Genomic DNA, 26,198 nt, shown 5'->3' on the forward strand with positions numbered 1-26,198 from the left:
AATTGAGAAAATATTAAGAGCTTATCGCTTAACATCAAGAATCACAGTTATTTAATAATAATTTACATTACTGTGTGTGAACCGCATAATCAATAATAATGAGGAGTTCATAACTCTGAGCTTTTCATGCAAAATCCACTAATAACAGACGAGAAGTCGGCCACTAAATGCACTTAAGCCGTTACGTGTAATTATGAGAGATTTGATAGTACGAATCCAGAGAAATATTCGAAAGCGCGTGATGTCAAAAAAATAAGAGCAGAGCACGAGGCATGAACAAGCCACCGTAGAGTGCAGAGCGTAAACGTGTGTTGGTGGAGGCCAAGAGCTCACAGGTGTTCCGAGTCTTTAGAGAAGAAACAACGTACGCATGTGCTGTATAGTGCGCAGCAGCTAAGAAGAACAAACTGTGAATTTCGATTTAAGCGAGTCTCTTTTAAAAAATTATGAGTTATTAGGTAGCACATCAGCTTTATATCCAGTATGAATAGTCAAGTGTTCATAATTTTTTTATTGATTAACGGCTTTATGGATCCAGATCAATGACCGGTCGGTTATACATAGCTTGAGGAATCGCAAAACTGCACATAGCAGAAGTGCACGTTAGCAACGTTTTCTAGCCTCTCTCCTAATTAGGATTAACATTTTGCCTTTTAATTTTACGATGGATGATAAGTTTTAGTGTTTAATTTAGAGACGAAAAAGCAATTTTCGGGTTCCATATCTAATTGTCATTTTAAATTAAAGATGCTGCTGCTTGTATGGAGCTTTTGGAGTTGAATGTGTTTTTACATTTACCGGTGCAAAACACGTGAAATAATTGAACTGGTGAAAAATGAAGGTAAATTCTTAGAAGCGTTATGTACATAATACTCATCGTACCTTCTTTGGAGCGTCCTTTCTTCTTCGCCGCTTCTTTTTCCTGGAAAATAAGAGTATATATTTAAAGGTTAAAAATTTACACACATAGTCAAATATAATTTTATAAGCGAAACAGATTTCATCAAACTCATCTTTAATGTGACACAAAGCCGCTTTAAAATAGAATATAATATTCTGTAAAATATGTGATGTCGAAGAACGCTGATGGAAAAAAATGTACTTCATATGCACCTCAACAAAACACTGCTTCAAAACATTCTGCGTCACTAAATACAATAATATAACAATCAATTTAGGAAACTGATCAATTCTATTAAGCATCACCGCATGCATCGTAACACGATGAATCTTTGACAGTACAAAAGTTCAATCACATTTAAAAGGGGATCAGCAGATTTTTATAATTCCCTCGGATGGAACATATACGTTGAATGTGACGTAAAGCGCTAACAAGCATCACAAACGAAGCACGGGTCATGGGGTAACTCAATAGAACGATATACATGCTCGCAACTAAGATTTTTTTCATATCCGAAATTGGTAAATTAAAATTCTTTAACTTAGATCAAAGAAATCTTGGATCTTTGAACTAGAACGATTCTACTCATGCAAGGCTCTAGGACAATCACACTAACAATTAGTACACTCAAATTTCATAGAAATTTTACCTTAACGCTCAACTTCGTAACATGAGCAAAATATCTCAAATTTGGAGCATAATAAACTACCTGTAATAATTCAAATTCAAATGGGTGGCAAAATTGAACAAAATTCCTTATAGGAATGCGGCGGGTCATCCTATTACGAGAGCAGGTCATGCGTGTGATGCTGGAGACGCAGGTTATATCAGGGATGCGTAGGCCACATAAATAATTTCGCATCAGGAATAATTGCTAAATATAATGTACGCAGCTCGTAACACAAAGCGCGAGTCACTATCAGGGGCAAAGAAAGAGGACGCTGACATTCATGAGCATGCCAGGAAAATTCCTGATATCACATCACATTTCAATGAGGGCATTGCGAGATGCATCTCATAGCAGAGGACGCTGGTTTTAATAGGTTGGAACAGGGCAGGACAAATGAGCAATGGTCAAAATTAATTGAAAACGGTAATAACAAATGAGGCAAGGTTATAAAGAATGGGCACGGTTTATAACCAATGCGAGCAGATAATAACAAATGGAAGGTCACAACAAATGGGAGGTTATAGCAAGCATGCCGGAGGTGATCACAATGAAGGCACCTCGCACCTTCTTGGCTTTGGTTTTGCCATTGACTGTGACTTCAGGCGAGGTGGCGCTAGGGGAAGACCCGTCCTGAGACTCCCCCTGCCCTAAAGGCGGCGTGGAATTTTCATCTTGAGACCCGCACGGGCCAGTGGGAGTAGATGTGCTGTCGTCTCTAGACCCACACTGGTTGATGGGTGTGGAGGGCGCCGTGCTGGGTGACTCTCCACGGCCGGAGCCACGCACTTGGCGGGGGCTCTTGCTGCTCTGGCTGCTGCCGTCGCTGTTGTCGCTCTCGTCGCGGTCGACGATACCTGCTCCGTTTTCTGCAGTCAGGCTACCGAGACTCGTGATTCCATTGGTGTTCGTGAGGTTGCTTACGTTCATCAAATTGCTGGTATTCGTGAGGTCACTGATGTTGGTGAGGGCACTGACGTTCGTCAAGTTACTGGCATTCGTGAGGCCACTGATGTTAGTAAGGCCACTGACGTTTGTGATTCCACTAACATTCGTGAGACTGCCGTTGTTGTTGCTGATTGTGCTACTACTGCTGCTACTACTGCTGTTCATGAGCTGCACGGATGCATTGGATGCAACCGAAGCAGCAGCTGCAGCATGGCTGTTGCTGCCATCAGCAACAATGGAGGGTGAGCAAGGCGGAGCCATGTTGCTGACACTGCTGTTGCTGCTGCTCGAGCTGTTGATGTTACTGAGGTTGCAGCTATTGGTTGGAGTACTGATATTGCAGCTGTTTGTGGTACTACTGTTGCTGATGACGCTGTTATTGGAAGAAGAGTTGATGATGTTGGCCAAGTTTCCACTACGAGGCAAAATACAGCGAGGCTTCGATCGTCGCCAGGCCTGTCAAGCAAGAAATTGTACGCAATCATTCCTACGTATCGATGCAGCCATTCCAGTTTCTTAATTTCTCGTTTCACAACTTTAATGATCGAAAAATTACAAAAATTCAACACTAAAATTTCCTGTGTTGCCGCCAGTCTGCCAAAGCATATGTGTCTTAAAAGTATTCAAAGTACTTTTCGTTCGAGACAGGCAGCTGGAAATTTCAAATAGTGCTTCCCAAAGTTGATGTTTAAAGTAAATATTGAAATGGCAAGACGGACTTTCGTTTTATACGAACAGTTCGAATGAAAATAAAAGGCCGTCGAGAGGTAACCGGTGACTTTTTAGAAAAATTTCATGAACAAAACGCTATTTAAAGCCAAGAAATTAACGAGTTTGTACAATGTGTTACAGAATGTAGATGTATTTATTTACCATGCGCAACAGCATATTATAAATGGTACTGGAATAGAATGACGATTGTTGAAAAATAAGTGAAAAAAGCGAATGGGCGAATTTTGAAGAGTGAAACTGGAACAATAAACAATAATAATTTTCGTTTTCTAAACACCGCAATGTCAGAACAATACGTTATTATGAGGCACAAGAACATCATTTCAACTACAAGGGTAACATTTCTGAAATGAAGCAGGAGTCATCGGTTTCAACGTTGCTTTTAAAGAGGCAAATTAGAATTGAAAATACAACAGAAATGAAACCAAAGAATAAAAATACAACAGCGAAGCGACTATTATAGGACAAAAATATTTTTTTTCAATATTATAGATGGGGAAATTTCGAGCTTCAACGTAATATAATCAAAAGAGCATCCGCAGCGCCGTGACTTCTTTCTTTGAAGCTAAAATGTCAAACTTAAATGATCATACATATTCTTCCGCCGAGTTTCTTTGTGATTGAAGGACTTTTGGAGGATTAAAAGCCCTACAGTGCATCTGAAAGTTCACCTAATTTTACTGTAGCTCATCTGGCAATGACATGAGCAAGGTTTCATGCATTGGCATGAAAATGGTTTGATGACGAAGAAATAGGAATGCAAGTATTAAAAATATAAATAGAGAAAATATGAATCTAATTCGACCAATTATTCAGATCACGCACGCAAGTATGAACAGAAACAAATAGTCTCAAGAGAACATGCGGGCTGTTGTGTGTCTCGTCGTAAGCTGATGGCGTCTTGGATAACTCATGCCCGCAGCTCCCTCCGTACGTGATACGCGCGTCTCTTGTCATGAATGAGGAACTAACAACATGTTTAAAATAACATAATGAATATCATTTCGCAAGTACAATAAATGTTTGTTCAACAGCACTCTTATTTACATATTGATAATTACACTTTCATCCCTCAATAAGAAAGTTTTACAGAAGATTAGCACACGTCCACACACACGGGAGGGGCGGTAATTAAGAATTATTATGATCAATAAGTCAAGAAGCTTCAGAATGCATCCATATAAAAAAGTTTTGATCGCAAGCAACTGAATAATTTTTTTATCGTGATCGACATTTGACATTTGTTTTAGGTTATAAACGGAGGGATATTCACTGATTCCTATATATTATTGATGGCGCACACGATACCTCACGTTAAAGAAAAAGCCCGAGGATATTTTCAGCAGTGAATTAATTAATATGACTCACCACAGACGGCATGATAGCACAAAGTTCAGTTAGTGTTGCAGACAACAAATGCTGTCTTCTTTTTTACTTGGATGTAAACAATTATTTCGTTCTTATCTCCCAGGTAAATAAAGATAATGATAAGGTTCATGTTTCACTCAGAGACCAAGTTAAGAGTTTTTGCTCGTAGCACTCAAGTGTTCTGAGCAGTGAACATCGATAAGGAAGAGTACGATCAAAAACACCGAGATATCGGTTTTATCTGCGATATCTTGTTTAATAATTAAGCCTTTATCGGGGCTGAATATCATCGACATCTGTTTGTATATGAGAAACGCATGGAATATTTTTAAGCTCATGCTTGAGTCTAATTCATCGTGTAAGGGACCAAAATTTAACACTTCCAAATTTCATTCACTTCATTCCAATACCGTACGTTCTAAAAACGCAACTAATCGACTGATCGATCCACTTAAAAGTCACGTCAATTCCGATCAACATCTGCGTTTCGGCGGTAAAATTTTAGTCTACTTGCGAAGCAGGAATTCCACACACGAAGAACTGATCCAAAACGAGCGTAGTGCTCGTGAGGAGCAGCAGCACGAGCACGCTTAGGAACACTGTCACGAACATGGCGAGCGGCGCGTGAGCACCCGCACCAACATGCAAGTGGCAACTGCCTTGTCACTGTTGTCAGTGCCGCTCACAATCCAGAGTTACTTAGGCAAGTGTGTTCAATTTCTTTAGATGAAAACTTTTTATTTGAGACAAACTCAAATTTAAAAGGATTTAAAAGGAAAATGCCAGAATTAAGATAAGACATGAGATACGCATACCAAACGTGGAAGAATATATTCTTATGTACATAGTGGAATTAATAGGAGAACTTATTGTGGAAAGTTATTTTAATTTATTAAATAGGAACTCACAATGCGTCCCTTAAGAGACTGGAAAAGATGGCTCAACAATATCTCTTGGTATAATCTGTACAATACACAGTAATTTCATGAGTAACACACAAATGCCAAAAAATTTCTGAATAGATGGCAGCAGCGTCACAGCTGTTGACGCAGCTGGCTTCAGCCTGGCCCAAGTGAGATCTGTTCGCTCGTACGTTTGGTGCACGTATTTTGTGAACAGGTGTTACAGTGTACGTGCGACTTGCGAGTATTAATTGTATCAACACAAATTGTATGTTCGCATGTGTTTCGAGTGCGAGGAAATATGTTCCTGCAAGGCTTTAATACACGCGCGATCTATAATCCCAACTCGCCATCCCCTATCACGCACTGAGCACAGCCGATCTTCGAGTTATATACTCTTCATTTGCTGCTCATAAACACACTAATAATAATGCGTCCCCTCACCGCAATAATTAAGGCAATGGTTAATTCGGGCTGGAATTTTATAAAAAGCCAGATAAGTTCAAGTCCCTATTCCACATTTATTACAATCTTTTCTTGTGTCTTACCATAGAACTATTAAATAGGCAACAGTTTTTCAGCACCTGATGTAGCAGGCCTTATTGGTTGATTGCAATTAACATGAATGAACGATGTCGGATACTATAATGCTGGAATGTCGTACTAGTAAATACCGTTGAAACGGTAAGAATTTCTAAAAGCAAATGATCTTTAAAAGCAAAGATGATCTCTGAAAGGCGCACTACGATATTTCAACAGTCATCTCATTTGGGAATAAGCAAAAAGATAATTAATGTATATAATTAAGATTATCATCTGGCATTGTCATAAGAAGTCAAACGGATGAATTCTCACAACGTCAAAACTTATGGCAGGAGCTGTAAGTCCAGAAAAAAATCAAACAAATTAGATTCTTTAATATGACTGTAGCATTAGGTGACATTGAACACTAAACTTGTTAGCGAACGATGCTCTTCTAGTGTTAAGACAAAATCATGAAAAATATAAATACAAAACCTTGACAAAAATTCACGAATAGGAATAGAAATTTGGGTTAGAAACATAGGAGTGAGCGGGGCAGGCAAGGCGTACTGGTCAAAATTCTCAGACAGTTTGCGTCCCTTCAAAGACTTCAAAGCTGGAACACGGACAGCCCGGACCCTCACACGCTGCAACCATTTTTCTATAGCTTTTCTGGGTTCAAATATTGATACGCAACGAAAGTTTCCTTTTTTACCAAACTAAATTTAAACTTGCTTTCGAATATCAGTGAGAGAACACTGTAATTTAAAAGTTATATTTATATGCATGGGCACATCATGAGAATCACAGACGCGTCTCTAACAAGACGGTGAAAAGGGATATTTTGACGGACAAAGTGCTAAATAAATCTATTGTAAATCGCGAGTGTAATTTAGTCCAGCTAACATTTAGTATAATGCTAGTGTTTTATATCTGTGCGATCTAATATATGATATCTGTGTGTCTGAATTAAGGTGTTGGAGAAGGAGAATTTTTGTATGTTAAAAACGTTTTGAAATTACATTTGTTCTGAAAATGTAGTGTTATTTTTCCTATTACATACTGTCAGCCTAATCTTAGGCTTCTGCAATAATTTTCGAGTTATTCAAGAAAATATTGAAAAGAAAGGGGTGTACGAATAATTTCGTATTTCGTCGCTTACATTCAACCTAATTCTTAATAAATACATTTAGACATGGAGTCATGAAAAACTTTGATGTTAAATTTTAGCGATGATAAAATTAAGTTTATTTTATTTCCGATACAGTTATAAAGTAAAGAGTTACCTCTAATCAGCCACTGTCATCTCATAAAAACAAAATAAATATGACACTAAATGCAAAAGAAGATATGTGTATCATAGCACGGGCAAATGATATGGGGGAAAATGCTTCAACACACACGCATCCGAGGTTGTGAAAAGAAACCCCTAAAATGAAGCTACTTTCTCTCCTTATTACCTAGCAAGATGCGAGGCTAATTAGACAAGTACGGGTTAAAGTGAGATACGCACACCGCCGCAGATACGCTCCCCATTACATAATCAGCGTACACTGAGCTAAGCAAAGTAAAAACTTGATAAAAGCACACGAACTTAGACCTTTGTTGTTCAACATCTAAGCTCTGCAAATGAGATAAGTTTTGCTACGAGCAACGATAATAATGAGAAGGATGTGCCATAAGTTTACTGTTATTTGCCATTTATGGGGAATGAATAAAAACACAGGTGCCTAAATAGCGGTCAGAAGATCGAATAATCTATGGAAAAGGTGTACTATTCGAGTCTAATGCAGGAATAATATTGATAAAGTGAATGCCTAAAATCAACACAAAGACACACTACGCCCCTTTTTTCTGCAGGAATACAAAAGCTAAAAAGAACGGTACCACCACGAAGCATTCCAAGACAATATAAGAATAAATATTAACGAAACTAGTGCGTAATTTTGTTGAAGCGGTATCAGCATCAGGCGATCGCTCCACTTGTTCACAGACATCGATAAATTAAAATAATATCATTGAGTAGTACCAAACGCAATCGTACAACCATTTATGAAAGAGGTAGAATAGAAACCAATGCTTAAGAGTCAACGCGAAGGGGTTTAGGTTTCATTTGTCTATTTATAATGTGAAGAAAGCGAATAAAAATTCGGAAGAAATATGCATGAAAGGAAGAGTGAGCTTCGGTCTACAGCAAAAGGTGACGTGACGTGCTAGCCAGACGCTGGCTGAACAAGAAGATGAGGCGAGGCTTCATTGCTATTCATGGAGAAGCGGGAGGCTGAGGCGCACATTTCTTTGTAAACGTTCGGGACAAGCGGACTGTAGAAGCAGGCACAAATATTGCCTCTGAATATCGTATTACAAGAGGAGCGGAGGAAACGTACCACTCACGCTCCAGGTTTTATTACCAGAAGCGTCCATGAATATTCATAAATCGAACCATGTGCAAATTTTGTGGATAATAAAATACTGAACAAATTATTGGGTTTCATGCCTTTAAAAAGCACGCTTTAAAAATACCATTCGGAAAGCTAGCGGCAATTTTTTCACGGATTATTAACTAAGCATTGCTTAATCATTTTTTATGTAAATATGACGCCCACAAACATGAATATGAAAAACCTGTGAAGTTATTTATTTATCAAGTAGAAATCATGCATTTTAAAGAAATTTACTTTCTTTGTTAATTCGTTTATCGAAGTCCCGAATTCGATGAATGTAGAAAGCGCAATTAAAACTTGGTGTGCGCTTATTGGAGGCAAAACAATTCTCGGTTACAATTCCGAAACGGCAATTCAAACTTGCCAGTTGCACCCAATGGAGCAATTCCGGCTTGGGGGATTAAGTTAGCAGAAGTAGCGTGTATATTGAGCCATGAATGGATTAGGCTAATGAGTTACTCAAGCAAGATTCACACAGACACGTGACTTTATACTAATGCTATGCGTCACAGATAATCACATTGACAAAAAATGGCGTAAGTTGATAAAGGGGAAATGTCGTAAGAAAAAATTCGCAGATATTATTTACGTGAAAATATGCGGCATTCGTGACACACAGAACAAGTTTGAAGGTAATAGCCCAACAAATGTACGGTAAGAGCACAATAAATGTACAAGTATATATACATCTCGGATAGGACCAGGCACAGACCTCTCAAGTCTGTTTGAATTGCTCGTTTGAAGTCCAGAGTACGAAGCTACAAGATTGCCAGCCTGAGTATGTTGCTTGATTAGGAACCAGCAACTCAAACAAGCTACTTGCACCTGAAACTACGGTAGACTAACAATATAACAGAATTCAACTATTATTTACTGGTAAAATCTATAACCACGCGTTGTGTTACAATATTATTCAATTGTTAATATCAAATAGCTTCATTATTGAGAATAACTAACTGAAACGTGATTGCACAACACCGTTAGTCGTCGTAAAATGATTTGCTAGCGCTCCAGCTATCAAACTATTTAGTACCGGAGGTCAACAGATAACATCGCCAGCGAGGCTGAAGGTCTAAATAATCTCTAATATCAAATTAATCATCACCCACAAGGGGCGGAAGATCTCAATAATTGTCCAGCTCGCAGAAGCTGGCTCGAAAGAAGCAGCGTTAGCATCTCAAAGAAACGAAGTGACGAAGGGGCAGGTGAAAAGCAACAGAAACGAAGACACTTGAACAAGAGGTCGCTTACACGAGGCGTCGGCCGCCCGCACGAGAGAGACAGAAAAGGGAAATGTAAGGAATCCTACCTGCATAATAACTCAATGTAAGGAATCCTACCTACATAATAACTTAACCCCACAACTGAGGCCTGCAGTCAGACACCGCGAGCTCAGCGGTGGGGCGCTCAGGAACAATCCCCCTAGGAGCGCGAAATCCCATAGGACTTCTGACGAGCACAGACACGCGTCAGAAGTCCTACCTGAAGGACAACACCGTTAGCATAATGAAGAACAGGTCCTTACGTAACAGTTCATGAATTCAAAAATGAAAAGAAAATTGATTTACACTCTACAATGAATGATTTAAAAATCATATTTGGAATAAATCGTCATTCAACTACAATGAACACATTTATAAGCAGTGACAGGTAATAATACAAGGATTTTATGAGCAAAAAAGCCCGAATTAAATCCATGATGTCTTTATGAAAACGTTTCAGAGACCAGCTCTATTTGCAGTTCAACAAATATAAATTTTCTAGAACACAAGTACAAGCGACATAGCAAATGAAAATATACGCGAAAGATATTAAAATTTATGTAAGGAGAAACTGACAACGGGACACAGTTTTTAGTATCTTTCGTGTATATTTAGATTTTCACTGCTGATTGTACTTTTATTCTATAAATGTTTTGGAACTGATGATGGGGCTCGTATCCGAAACGTTTTCAGTGAATAAAAATATCATGAATTTTTAGCGTTTTTGTTGTGTTAAAATTCTCGATGAACTTTACGATTTAAGCAAACTAATGATATAAGTATACTGGTAAAGTTATTGTTGCTTCTGGAGAAATATTTACTTAAAAAAATCTTGTCATGTGACGCACAGGAACTTGAAGAGCAATTGACGAAAATTTTAGTGGATTTTGGCAAGAGAAAAAAACCACACGACGTGCGCGTCTGGAGAGTCCATCAAAACTTGGGCATAAAAGAAAATCTTTAGCGAGCGAACACGGCCCCAGACGCATGTATTTGTGCAGCGTTCACAGATGAACTGGACTCTTTGTCAGGGATATGATCAGACCTGAAGACTTGGAACGGCCATTATATTCTCAGCGAACACGGCACTGAAGCAGCAACATGAGGCAGGTTTGAACATCAATACGTTTAATGCGTCACCTTCATTTGGTTATTTCCTCTGGTATAGTTCAGCGGCTTAACGTCGCATACGGATAGTAATTTATCAATGAAAATAATAAACAATGTTTCAAATTACATGCAATGATTGCGTCGCAGTTTCACACGACGCACGGCCGACTTCACTGGAGAAGATTTAATCCTACTAATTGGGAACAAATCTAATTTGCATTGAATTCTTCAATCGTGAAAGGCAATCGTCTGTGAAAGAGATCACAATTCCGCAGAGATGTACTCCTTTTTTAAAATGTACTTTATCGCCAATACCTGGCATTGCTGACATAAATCGTGTGTAAAAATGCGAAGCAGCCGCGGCACGTAATTACAAACTCGAATAATTATACAAATTTACAAGGAACTAGAAAACAATTTGCAAGCAAGGGCGAACTGTGAAATTATTAGAATGGCTGAGCCAACCGGTCTTCAGATCTTTAACCACACAGGGAGATGTTTAATACAATAATATAACTACACACAGACTTGCATAATTAATAACGTCGCGGTATAACTATGCCCTGACGCGAGAGAAGCGAACACATGCGATACTTCAGTGAAGTTCAAGCCACGGTAATGGACCAAGTTTGGTCGTTTCAAGAACCTAACATGAACGTTATCAAGCTGACAATTAAGTCTATAGCAATACGATACTAGCGCACGAGTAGAATCAAACTATGGAACTGTTAAAATGCAGTACGAGCTGTAAATACGTAATCTTGAATATTAAATTACTCCTATCACCAATTCTATAACTAAGTTTATAATGGAATATAAAGTGAGTAAGACTACAAACACCATTCATAATATACAATAAATCTGAATGAAGCTTGAACCTATAAATCCTGAAGTACAAGTTTAGAGTATGACTTGTCGGCGTCCAACCTTTAGGTCATGTGGGTCATAATTATTGTACCCTCCAATGAGCGGCTTGTTTTCGAGATAAAAAATCTATTTACGCCGAGTTTCGACGCAACGAAGAACAACATGATGCAGTTAGAGTTTCGAGAGTGCTTTCTGTAACTTCTCGAGGCTCAGTTCTACAAGCAAATACGTAAAGTGTAACTAAAATCCGTTAGAAATAGTTTTTACAATTAAAGAGTTATATAAAACATCGTGCTTTTGGTCAACCTTAGCAAAAGTACAATCAGCGGTGACAGATAGTATTAATGGAATGCCACTAGATTTCCATATCCAGATAATAAACTTGCGCGAGTACGTCAAGCGCATACCGGGAATTTTGCAAGCTATCGTCATCTTTCCTTTGTCCGTCGGCTCATGCAAAGCAGTAGAAAATTCGTCCTGGACTACGAGCTGCAGGATGCGATTCCTCACAAGGAAAATTTTCGGAAGTGCCACGGCAATGTTGGGAGAATTGAGCGAGTGCTTTTCTTTACCTCCTCACGGCCGATTTCGCATTTTCTACAGAGGTAGCGTGGCGTGCGGCGGAAAAATAAGTTCAACTTCACTTCAAATCATATTTTGTCGAGAAAAATATTCTAAATTGTGTCATAGGAAATAATTTCAAGATTCATATTATCATGAAATACAAAGACGGAGAAGACAGAGTTAGAAGATGCCATGAGTACCCTCGAGAAGACGGCTAGAAAGACGATACACCACTTATAGTCTACGACTGAAACTTGGCTGCGAGAAGTTCTTAGCAAACCTGCTGCTGAGTCTATAGTGGAATGGCTTCTCAGAGTTTGTTGGGAGCGTAGCTGTCCAGAGTTTACTGTTGACCGGCAACTCGGGGTTTGTTTAGAACAGAATGCCCGGATATCTTGAGACCAGGTTACCCAGATTTTGATCAGGAAGATATACTCAGAGTTTATTTTGGCACAAATCTGACTGGCGAGAGACGTGTTTGACCAAATATTTAAATTATAATTAACCACACGCATTTCAATTCGGTAATTTTTGCGTGATTCCTCATAGTGGTTCTTCACTGACAGAATGTTTGTTTCCACTCTTATAATTTTCCTCGATATTTGCTGCTGGCAAGTTATGTACCTACTTTAATTTAGACGTTTTATTTGTATCAAAATCCCAACAGACGTCAATATTCGGTTAAAACCAGCAAAGATTTTACGACCATTCATTTGACGGTCGACAAGCTCCATCGAAAGAAATGAACAAAATAAATATTTGAAGTGAATTCTTGTTTCTATCAGAAGCGTACAAACTCAATCATGTCAACAACAAATACTTCCTTCAAACTCTGATGGCAGAATATATTTCAGGGAAAAATCCCTTTCCCAGATTCTTCTCTTGAAATTAAACTGTCCACGGGCGAAACGGGTTGGAAATGTCAACAGAAAATCTTTTTCCTACGAATTGCATATACCGAGGAAATCATGAAGAACAATTCATGAGAAATTCGTTCCGGGCTGTCAAGAGAACTGGCAATCTTACTAATGTAAAAAAACCGTGATGGACGATTTGTTTGACATCGATTTTGAGTCTATATAGAATGAGTCATTTGAACTGATAATCCGAAGAATGATCAATTCTGTCGTGTGACAATTCTTTCATCACTATATTAAAAAAATCATTTCATCCGACAATGATTCCAATAGGCAACCGTGTCAATCTAATTGCCAAACAGAACTATCTATGCACCACATTTTGTTAACGGAATAAAAAGATATAATATAGCTTCAGCGTTATTGTACTGATCTCACCCAATCTCCAATATCCTTAACATTATGTCGAAGATCAATCTTGTTCGAGACAACCTTGTTGTCAAAAAGTTGCTGGATAGACTCACTTCAACAGTAAATTCTGTTAACAGTTGTTGCCGTCAAGCGGCGCTCATGTCAAGAGGCGCTCTCGATCATTAGAATTTATCACGAGCAATGATGCAGACTAAGCTAGGCTCGTTGCGCTCCCCAGAGGCCTTCATAGGAGTTTTTCGTGGTGCGGCATATTAGGCAGAATTGAAATATCGTGAAGCTAGGATTATAGCGTAGGACGCCGCCGCTCACTACTGCATTTACACATGATATTGGTCGGATTATTATTTAGAGTGAAATACATTGCCACATTAAGTCAAGTAAGAAGCGCATTTCAAATAATATGGCCATTTAAATGCTTCGAGGACACGGTACAAAATGTTTTTTTTTTTAGAAAATCAGAATGATTGTGTACATAATCCTTAACGTGTTACATAAATACAGTTCATATTTAAATTTGGACAATGCAAAGGGAAATCGATATTTTGCATTGGGTAAATTTCAGCTCCCACGTACGGTACTATACTTAAAACAGAAGAAAATCCACGGTAATGTTAACTAACATTTTGTTAACGGAATAAAAAGACATAAAATGACTTCAGCGTTACCCCAATTCCCAATTTCCAATATCATTCACCTGCAATAAATTGAAATGAGCGATAAATTAATTATAACCATAGCCAAATTGCTACATTTGGATTAATCTTACGGTATTACTATACTTGAAAAATATTCCGTTTTAATGTGAACGTTAAATAGAGATCAGGAGTTGTAAACTATGGTTGTAATACATCATCAGGTTTTAATCGTTCACCTTCTGTAATTGTGTAACTTATCATGAAATGCTCACCTTGTCAGGTGCACCGTAGCCATGGTCCTCAGCTCGCTGCTGGCCCAGCAGTCGGTCTGTTTCCTGGTCCGTGTCGCCATCGTCTGCACGCCACAACAAAAATTATTATCCTTTTGATACTCAAAGCTGGCGAACGAAAATATGCATCAAGGAAATAGAAATGATCAGTACAGTTAATGAAGGCCTACTTTTTATATCATCGATATCATTAACAGTCTCAATATCACTAGGATCAACAATACGAGTTATCGACCCCGCTCGTGCCGAGGGTAGAAAGCGCAAATTGTTATTCTAACAACAAGATGAATTTATAATTTATAGTGGTCCATGATAACATAAGAAATTATATCTGCATTAGCTTGTCGCAATAAATTTCTCCAGTGCATGAAAATTAGTAAATTGTGTAATTATATGATAGGTTCAGAATAGTAGTCTTAGAACGCTTGTCACATATGCCTTGCAATGAACTATAACTCCATAATAAAAAATATGGACCCGCTTGCATCCAGACAAGTCTAAACTCATCAGCTAGAACGGCGACCCGAGCGTCGCTGACATCAGGAGTTCTGCATGAGCAAATCCTGAATTGCTGACGCAGCTAAACTCGGTGATTTGTGAGCTAACAGACAACCTGAGATGCGGATACACACGAGCCGGTGCAGGAGACCACAGGGGCCATACTTTCAAAACTCGCTAAGTGAACGTAAGCACCTATATACGATCTATTTTTTGTCTATGACTGGTGGATTTTGCTTGAAAGGCCGTCAATAATTGGCGGATGAACTTAAGATCTCTTAACTTTTTTTGAAAGTATAGGGAAGTATGGTATAATATTGGCCAAGACACAAGGATAACATTTCGATACTGAATACAATTGGGTGCTGGGAATATATCAGTACTAGCGGCGCAAGAGAAGGTACTCTTAATAAATATTTATTTACAGCCATACATGCAGATTATAGGAAATTGCAAGAGACGAAGCAATTATAGGAAATGTAGCGCAGGAAGAAAAATGGTTCACTTGTGCGTAGCGGGAAAATTAGCAGCAGAATTTCTGATCAAAGATTAATCATAAAATCAAATCATGTTAAATACATAATGAAGAAAATTTAACATGCGCAATGTAGCCGCAATTAATAGAAATACAGCTGAGTTCTACACAGGCGAAAAAGTTAACTAAAAATGGGCAGCATTCATTTGAAAATTTCCATCGATGAGCCCTGACACATAATATTTAACGACGTCATTCGTTCGACACGCGAAGTGTGGGAAGGTCCAAAACAAACATCATTAGCAGGACATGCCCAGCTTTTATTATCGCGCTTGTCCAATAATTTCCCAACCAATTAGCGAGTTGCCTACGCAGTAATTAAAACGCTCGCGGCAATTCCCTGGATAAGGCGATAATTTGGGTGAATTTCACGACACGCATTGCGTGGTCCCAAAGAATTACTGGAAGTCGGTGGGTCAGATTACCCGAGTCGCTTAGACGGTGACGAGGAAACACTGTAACAGAAGAATGAGCTGTCGAGCCAAACAGAATCATGTCAATAAAGTCAAATTCAAAGAGCCACGTGCTCTTTTCTGATGAGATGTTTATTTCACTGCATGCAAATGAAAAATAAGTTACGTGAAGAACATATTATAGGAATATATAGCATCCGGCTATATCCTGCAATACAAATATACATATAGAACAAAATTAAATCTTTCGGCGCCGTGCCAGGAGAGGAAAGACTATCGTTCATTGGGTTTAACATCTCAAAAGTTAGCAATAAAAATGCTTTTTGAAACGAGTATGGTAAAGAAAGTACAGATTTCAAAGACATCAGATTGATTTAAAACTGGGGACAAGATGTGATAAATGTTGTACTTAATACCAGGAATAAAATATTTTCAAGGATACATAACTTAAAGATTTATAATGTCACCATCATCTTGGTAACACGTGTTCTGCGTTGATAACTGATATTTCAGGAAACTAATTTTGAAGCAACATATGCTTTTTCCAGATTACAGCGGCTGTCACAGCATTTCCATTAGAATCGCCACAACCTTGTGGCTACACTTTAATCACAGCCACATTAAGGAATGCAACATAATTCCACAATTCACTTTAATAATTAGACGAGTAATCATTAGACTTGTACTTTGTGATCAACCAGTGGCGATTTAATAAAGCTTCGTGTCATAGGAGTACAGGAGCATGCTGCTGCCCCAATACCGCTCAATAGAACAAAGCTATGGCACAAGACACTAATTTTTTTTATATTAAAATTCATACTAAATAATTCATATTCAATTAAATTATTCTAAAAATGCGGCTTTTAGCCATACTGACTAGTATATTCGATGCGCTTCCCTGCCACAAGATAGCCTACGCCGCTGTTTGACAGACAAAAATCTTGCCGAAGACAGCGTTAACTTCGCTAACTTGAGATGCAGCAAAAAGTCGGCGCAAGTTCGGTGGCGGCGGATCAAAAGTTTGCGGCAGTAACGTCACTTTTATTCTAGCCACAATGCACAGCTGGAATGGGTTTCTTGTGAGTCTATGAAACTGCGTGTGGTAATGGTGTGTGGACTTAGGAAACTGCCTGTGGTAATGGTGTGTGGACTTATGAAACTGCGTGTGGTAATGGTGTGTGGACTTAAGAAACTGCGTGTGATGCGGGGTGTAAAGTTGAGGTGAGTTTGAGCAGTTAGTGTGTGGGTTTTCCTGATATAGTCGTTAGTCTTGATCCACGTAATTAGGTTCAATTCTTTAACTACAGAAAAACAATTTTTGCACAAGCCTGAGTAAAAAAATACCAGAGTCTGCAGTATTAAAAAGTAAGCAAAACTTGAAACAACAACTGGGGAGGAAATGTCCGAAGGCGCCCTGAGAAAATAACCGCAGGAGACCTGAAGGACTACAAGATTTTCCACAAGAATTATTTCGCCTCAAAAGGAGGCCGTTCAAAAGACAAAAATCTTATTAGTTTTGTTTTCGTAGCAAGAAGTTAGAGCGCTCGGCCATCATAAAAGGAAGAGAAAATTTCTATATAAGTACACCTGTCCACCTCAAGTTGCTGGACGAATATTCGAAGTTAATTTACGTAAATAAATTTAGAAGTATCCTCAAATTTTCTTTAAATGCGTGTACTAAAAAGCTCTGGATGACCTGGAATAATATTTATTAACCGCCTTAAGAAAATAGCCACAAGGCAACTTAGAGGAAATAAAACTTTCTAAAACCCACGCATAATCACATAATTACGTCTGAACGGCGTCCAGAAATAAGGCGTTTTTAGACGCTATACCTACACCTCAATCTTAGCTAAGAGGACATTAGTGTGTAGGAGCCTTAGTCCCGGACCGAGCGCTGCCTGCTAATTTTTTAACAAGATCGAAGCGTCTTCAAAGCAGCCGCGCTGCGCCATGCCATAAAGAATGACGCGCAAAACTTCCCGTGATTAAAATGCGCTCGAGCGCGAGCGCTTGGCTTTAATCTCTCGCTAACTTATTTCTCGGAGGCGCGTCTTTGTTTTGCAGCGAATAGTGAAAACAAACTTTTCATCATATCAAGTTGAAAGGAGAATATGAAATAAGGTTATTACCATGGGAAGAACGGTTGTTTGGAGGCGAGCAGGCATAATTCTCTGTTCTTTCTCATCTAATGAATGGACATTGAAAGCTATAACATGAAGAAATGCATTCTTTTTCTATTATCCAATTTCATGAAAATGATGAGGGTTTTGAGCAATTGGAGAGTCAAGCACACTGCAAGAAATCCCACAATGATCAACAGCTCGAACCAGGACGACAATTTATGCAGATTGATTGAATTAATTGAGGCCCTACAGCGCACACGGCTGAAAGAACCTTAGACTCGGAATATCAATGACTTGAATCAACCTTTGAGCTGCTTTTTTATTTGCATTCAACATTTTCAAATATATAATTCGACATATTTTATCTGTACAGACGAATTTATTAAATTGATACACTTTCATAGGTTTAATTATTCATGATAGTTATAATATTTTCAACGGTTCAAGCTATGAAGACGTCGTCTTAGAATGAACACAATGCGAACAAGCAAAAAACAACATTACGGTAGTAGATCATTATTGATTTGAGATCATGGACATGAAGAAGCAAAGGCTTGTTTAAAATTATGTAACAAATGATTTATTGCATACAAATGAAAGAAGGCTTATGGATAGGGGGGCAAATTATACGCAATTAAGGAACCTCGATGCTCCCAATGCTCAGGGATCCCCTTGCTTTGCGTTACAAGGGAAAGGGGATATGGGGATTCTAAAATTAACGGTTGGTGACTATGCTAGTGCGACGGGAGGAGAAACACATTGATGCAATTCAAGCACTCAGAAAAAGTAGTGGGTCGCATTATCCTAATAGTAACATACTTTCCTATACGCAGCACGAACAGAGAGCGGAAGTAGAACTGACTCACTTTTTGCCCAGCCAAACTGGGTGAGGATGACCCATACAAAAGCAAAATATGAATCGATAATTACACATTATCCAAATAGACAACCCTGACAGGAACGTGTAGAGGAAATAAATAACAATTACCGTGACTAGCCGTAGTAAAATTAGGCTGGTTTGTTGCCACAAGCTGGCCTCACGAATTGAATGAATTCGCTCACGTTAGCAAGTCACTGAACAATCTTAATGAGAGATAGTAAAATTATTGAGCGAGTTTCACCACAACGTTACGCGATTGTTGAGTTTCACTATAATGATAGGCGTGCACTGTTTAGGTAAAAATATCTACCGCAGTGCTAGAGTAGTTTCCACGTAGTTATCTTAATAATAGTCGGCAATGAATGGCATAAATATCAAATAATATTTTCTATCAACGTTATGAGACTGTTCTTTATTGCTATGCAAGATTAATCGATAATAAATCGCTTAAAAGTGTAAATGGACTTTTACTTGATCATTTTATTTAACAACAATCATTTGATTTCAGCTACCAATATCTACTTCTAGAATGAATAATCTTTCCAAAATTCTTACATTGATATAACTAAATATTTTATACATCGACTTGCAACTATCACTATTGATGTTCATATAATTTTCCGTTCTATTGGTTACAAGTCATTCACTAATTATGATGCATAGTAACACTACAAAGAAAAATATTTTTTCCATATTCTAGTCCCTAGTAAATTGTTGAAAGATTTTGATTTTCACTTCCAATAAAATTGTTTTTCATTTTTAATGAAACATGTCAATAATATAAACAATTGTTGCGATATAAGCTCATACGTTAGGAGTGGAGACTGAAGTGGGCAATATGGATGACCGGATAATTGGACCCGCTGGGGCCCAGCTTGTACCGGGGAAACGGCCGTTGTAGGTTACGGGGGAACGGCCTCACACGTCGGTAATAACCATCGGGAACCGGGGCGAATCTCCGACCGAACGATCAGCGGCCATCGATAATTCGTTTGTTATAATCAATAATGTTTATAACCACAAAACAGAAGCAAAATTAGGTTCCCTTAAACCAAGAATTTTTGTTCAACAAGTCTTTCCGGCCACAAATTCAATCACGGATATGAATACTTAGCACAACTCAATATTGACTACTAATATATATTGAAATTTAATAATTTTTAAAACAAAGCAATTTCTTACTTTGAAATTGAAATAGTTGCATCTTCAATCTGATGTTACATATTCACGTTCATTCGCATCCCCAGTAAATGATTCATGGATCAATATCAGGCCGTCACTCGATTTGAGCAATCGACATCAATATTCTCAAAAGTTTCATGCAGCATTTTTAATAACTTAAAAATATCAAGACCATTCGACGCCTAAAATTCCTGCAATAACGAAACTCACTCTATGCGTTCGTTCGCCAAGATCAGTAAAAACTCTAGAGCCCATGAAATTTCAATTAGAGTCCAGCTGGGAATAAAAGGTCCGGGCGATAGTGAAAACAAAACGTGCCGATTCAATTTAAAGTTGAATCCTCTGAGCCCTGGTGAGATATTTGATCAGATGGCCCATGGCGCAGTCAACGGCGCTCTCGCTCCAATGAAAGGCCCGCTGAGCCGCGCTCACCTAACAATACTAATGGACTGCACGCCTCTTGTCGAGGCCCATTCACAATTCAGCAACAATTTTAAAATTACTTATCGAAAATGTCCGTGAAAATCAATATTTATTATATACAGTGTAGTCCGTTGGAATAAAAAAAAAGGAATTTGTTTTATTGTTTCGTGAATGAATAATTGTACCTAAAAATAAAGTACTTTATACAAGAAATTGTGAATGATCAGGGTTGAATCTGGTATTTTAGTGTACAATGATGATCTTAAATCGCAATAACCCTTCTTTGCGCGACAAAATTATCATTACAGCTGTGGATACGAGCACAATTCAAAAGAAAAAAATATTACAAACCAACATTAGAGTTACTTTGCTTCATACAAGATGGAAATATTACGAATCTTATATAACGAAGCTCCCTGCTGTCTCTCCAAATATTATATCCAATAACAGCGTTGTCGCGGACGTAGTACGAGCGTGTGAGGTTATAGACGTCAGCGCCCCGGTGTTAATGGGACGCTGAGAGCCGCACCACTTGGATCGAGTGCCTGATGCCCTAAAAGGAGGGGTGAGAGGAGCGACACTACAGCGGCACGGCGCAGATATGCTCTTATGGAGTGTACGGGGCCATTGTTCGGCATCGGGCGGCACTTGCACGTCCAAATAACATGGCTTCGGCAGATATAAGCGGTGATGGAAGCAATCGAACGGAAATAATGTCAAGAGAACATGTGAGTGCCGCTCCGAGGTGCATGCATGTGGAATCGAGGTGGATGTGTGCAGCATCGAGGAGGTTCGTGCAGCATCGAGGAGGTTCGTGCAGAATCGAGGAGGTTCGTGCAGCACCGAGGAGGTTCGTGCACGAATAGCATCGAGGATGTTCGTGCAGAATCCAGGAGGTTCGTGCAAAATCGAGGAGGTTCGTGCAGCACCGAGGAGGTTCGTGCAGCATCGAGGAGGTTCGTGCAGCATCAAGCCTCGTGAGGCACACGACAGCCGGCGTGAAAGGTCTGGGAGCGATGCATGTAACTGGGTCTCTAACAGAAAATATAACAAAGAGGTCTTAAGCATGTCCCTTAAATGAATTATACGTGACCCATGTATTAGAGACATGACACATGAAATAGGATACGTGCTTCATAAAAGAAGATGTGTGCATTATACAGCGCGGCGTTTTCGACAACAACAGATGTCTCACCCACCAAAACAATGAGCATAGGCGTCTGTGGTATCCCTCTACTAGGGCGTAAATTTACCATGTGGCAACACTGTGAAAAGATCGAACTCGTTAATGCTGAAGATGGATATTCTTGAGATAGAAATTTGACTTGCGGACAAGAAGCTTAATATTCGCGCGGTGAAGGTTAGCCACGCTAAAATATTGACAGCAATCACAGCGAAAGTGGGAGAAAAGCCCCCGAATGGAGAACAGCAACGCATCAGGTTTGACTACAGCCACAGCAGGGCTGGCCAATGACAGCAAGTTTGGACGGCAGTCATCTAAATAATGCAGGAGCTATCGCAGACGAGACCGCTCGTCCATGTTTACCATTTAGTCTGGTCTGTGCAGACCAGAAACAAAGGTGCGATGAGGTCGCCAGTCTATGCAGACCATGCAGTTGCCCAGTGCTCTATAGCTGTAACGTGAGATGCCATTCACTGTGAGCTGGCAGTGGCAGCGGACGTGGCGAGAATTGAGACATACAAGGCACTGTGAGCTGGCAGTGGCAGCAGAAGTGCCGAGAATTGAGACATGCAAGGCACTGTGAGCTGACACTGGCAGCAGAAGTGCCGAGAATTGAGACATGCAAGGCACTGTGAGCTGACACTGGCAGCAGAAGTGCCGAGAATTGAGACATACAATTAAGACACTGTGAACTGGCAGTGGCAGCGGACGTGGCTAGAATTGAGACATGCAAGGCACTCTTCGCTGGCAGTTTCCGCAGACGTTATTGGCGAAGTAATGTGTCACGTCATCACTGGTGACATCATGCAGCTCAGTTGGGCCGGGTAAGTCCTACACGAAAGCATTGAGTTTAGAAGTGGGATGAAGTATTTGAGGACAAAATCAAACATACCCGGGCAGAAGCAAAGTTCCGCGACGACGCGAGCAAATTTACCAAGTCGGCATGGAGTCCAGGCAAACACCGAACACCACAAAGCAAGAAACAATTTGACCAAGAAGCTGGTACAAAAGAATCGAAAGCCGTTTTAAATGCCAAATATTGGGGCAGATGGGAGTGCCCGAAGACAGGAGACTGCGCATGGGGGCAGAAGCAAGTACACGAGAGCAAGAGCAAGTCTACGAAAGCGGAAAGAATAAGAAGGCATGAGAACGGAATTCAGTCCACGAGGTCGGGGCAGCAATGGTCGCTGCAGGAATGGGCCTATACGAGCGAGTCAAGCGAGATCAAACCCTACAAATTCAAATTGGATATCGATTTCAGGCGACCATGTCAAAGAAAATATCCGCCAGTTCGGCGACAGCAAAGAAATCAAAAGCTGAGCGCTGGCCTCGCATCAGGTTTGCAGAGTAAGTGAGTTATGAGAGGCGAGGAGGATGATAACTTTATACTTGGCCGCAATGATTGGCAGTCAACAGATAACGTGGCTAATGATGTGGTAATTAGACTGATGGCACATAATGAAACTAGTTACACAAAGAGTCAATAATGATTTTAGCTATCAGGAACAATTTTCACGTCAAGAGCATTGAATCATTCGCCGTTAAATTATAATTTTGCTAGAGTTTTCGGTGGGGAGGAAGAAGCAGAGGAGGGCGAGCGTCCTGTAGTGCAGGCGACCAGCAAGCACAGCAGGACTGCGCTCAAGCCTCATCCATTATCCACGATTTGGCGGCTCAGGGGTGAGAGGAGTGGGTGAGGGGAGTGGGTGAGGGGAGCGAGTGAGGGGAGTGGGTGAGGGGAGTGGGTGAGGGGAGTGGGTGAGGGGAGTGGGTGAGGGGAGTGGGTGAGGGGAGTGGGGGAGGGGAGTGGGTGAGGGGAGTGGGTGAGGGGAGTGGGTGAGGGGAGTGGGTGAGGGGAGTATGTGAGGGGAGTGGGTGAGGGGAGTGGGTGAGTGGATGGTCGCGACGAGAGCCTAAGGGCAGTAAGCGAGGGGCCTTAAGAGTCCTCTCAACGGAGCAGCCAAGGCAGGTGCCCTGACAACCAGCAGACCTCTGCACAATGTGAGCTCGCTTGTTGGTGCGGCCGGCATCTTCTGGTGCCGTATTCATTTAAGTCTTAAACAAATCTGCTAAAATTATCGAAGGAAAAAAGTAACAAAAAGCAGATTTTCAAACATGATTTGTACGCTAAATTTCATTTGACAGGCGTTGATGGCGAACAAAGTTTGTTCTCACGCTTCGCTTACTCATTAAGCTAACAATTGAATAACACGGGAAAAAGTTTGGAAAAAATCTTCATCGAAAATAGTCTCAACAATGAGTAGCCATGAAAAGCTAGAAGCGCGAATTCGATTTTTGTTACGTTATGGCGGGACAAAATTTATATTCGTGAGAATCGTGTCGACCCATAAACTTCACGAAATGGTTAGGAGCAAGTAAGGCGAGATTCGTGAACATACTGAAACTAAGATCAGAATCTGGCAGATGCTTTTAACGCATAGGAACCTGCCTTGTCATAAAACGGATATCGAAACGCAGTCAGTAGTCAGCTGTAAAAAAATTCGGTTAATCAATAAAATATTTTTCGCTTCCTATTTAGTGAAAAAATATGTAACGTAATTTCTCCCGCGCTCGTACGTCATCTAGGCAATTTTGTACGTCCTCTAGGCAATTTTGTACGTCATCTAGGCAATTTTGTACGTCAAGGAGGCTAACGCGCCATGATAGTATGGCGGCATATTAGCCAGCAAAAATCTTAGACTCACGAAAAAATGAAGACTTACATATCAGCAAAATACAAACACCTACTCCAGTATGAAATGAGGCAAGAAAAAGTCACCACGAGTAAATACAGATGTTACAAAGGAAGAATCAGGACGGTGGACCTAATGAGCGTTGAAAACTCAAGATTATTTTGTACTCTAGCATGAATATAATTGTGTCGATATGATAAATTTAATCTTAAATTAATATTAAAAGGCAAATAAAAATATATCTAAAATAAATCTTAGTTATCATATTTTAACATTACAATTTATTTATAAAGTTTCCACAGATGAATGTTTAAATCGAAATTTGACAAGATCAACGAAATACAGCAGCTACGGCGAGCATCAAGACTACAGATGTATGTGGCACGATTCAACAGCAAGCCAGCAAGATGAATATCCCGCGCCACGGATACGGCCAAGATACGTAGATAAGCATACGTATCTACAAATGAATGGCCGTCAGAGCTGTGCTCCCCATAAAGGGCTTTGTGCCGAGCTATTGGTTCCCGCTATTCTGGACCAAACAATGCAGGCTGTTCAGGTAATACTAATATTGCTTCGGCGTTGAGCACTCATAGAGGAATGTTTTCCTCCTCTCACCGCTCCAATTCCCTGTTTCCTGTTCTCGAACGAAAGTAGGCAGAAAAAAAACTGAATCGTTGAAACAAAGACTTAATTTTAATAACCAAAAGTGTTTAGAAAAACTGTTTTCAAATATATTTGCTCAAGCCTCTGAAAATTTTTGTTCACTGCCATCGAAGGCTTGCGCATCGATCTCAATATCTAGGTGATCTGCAGGGCGTCTGCCCTGATAATTAAGTTATAGTCTCTCTCAATGATGGTAGCCCGATATCTAGGTTATTGAATAACCAATGACAAACGCAAATGATGATATTTCGGGGAGTCTTGTTCCCCCACTTCAAAATTTCCCGTAAAAGTTCACCTGGAAGTACCTTTTAAAACCGGAAAAAATATCAAAACTTTAATTTTAACAAACAATAACTGAACGCACGGCCGGACTTATTTTAATAAATGATGCGAGTGGAGTGGTAGTTTTAATCATTGAAAGCTTGGCGCTCGTAAATAAGATTGGGCGGTGGGAAGTGTAAGGCGGTCAGGAATGGCAGCTAAAGCGACGCCTGCGATAAATCGTGCAAGCGTCCGAGAGAAAATTTTCCTTAATTTCGATTTATTGAAGTCGGGCTTTGCACGCGGCAGCGGCCAACAAATCACGGCTGAAAATATGGCTTCGACAGCCCCTCAAGCAATGTCACAACGGACCACGTGTTTCAAGAGGAGTCATGTGCACTATAAATAAAATTAAGATTATCGCATAAGCAGTGCTTTTAATAAATAATATGGGAAATATAGATAATAATTAGAATCGGTCATTTAAATTCTGGGTAAAAAGAAGTCCCAGAATTGAATTTTAAAATTCTTTATCCTAATTAGATTAAGAAGAACTCGACTGAACATCGTCGACACGAGGCGTGGGCCACGTCAAACTATACGGCCGCCTCACAAGTAAGCCAAAGAGTATCACTATTGTATCATGTCATGCGTAGCCCGACGGATTTTTCACGTCAACAAATATTTAAGATGGCTTAATATAACAGACATGTACCAAAACATAAAGACAATAGACGCAAGTCTACGCTGGCAGTCATAAAGAGTGGACACGAACTGCTTTGAACGACTGGGGGCTCCATTATTGAGGCTAATAAGATCCGTGCCGGAGAATTACTT

The 26,198-nt window shown here is 39.8% G+C and overlaps 1 protein-coding gene across 5 annotated transcripts in view; it reads right to left on the minus strand.

Annotated features, from left to right (window-relative positions):
- Positions 1 to 26,198, minus strand: part of LOC108674539 — a 180,561-nt gene that overhangs the window by 18,656 nt on the left and 135,707 nt on the right. For 4 of the 5 annotated variants that reach the window (XM_047882707.1, XM_047882706.1, XM_047882703.1 and 1 more), the window contains 3 exons: positions 14,484 to 14,566; positions 2,136 to 2,972; positions 883 to 922 (listed from right to left, as the gene is read on the minus strand). In XM_047882707.1, coding sequence (XP_047738663.1) covers positions 883 to 922; positions 2,136 to 2,972; positions 14,484 to 14,566 — 960 coding nt within the window. The remainder of the gene's footprint in view (positions 1 to 882; positions 923 to 2,135; positions 2,973 to 14,483; positions 14,567 to 26,198) is intronic. The other variant, XM_047882704.1, reaches the window with a different exon arrangement.

The sequence above is a fragment of the Hyalella azteca genome, unplaced genomic scaffold (assembly GCF_000764305.2).
Source record: "Hyalella azteca isolate HAZT.00-mixed unplaced genomic scaffold, Hazt_2.0.2 contig11104, whole genome shotgun sequence".
NCBI classification, from domain to species: Eukaryota; Metazoa; Arthropoda; class Malacostraca; order Amphipoda; family Hyalellidae; genus Hyalella; species Hyalella azteca.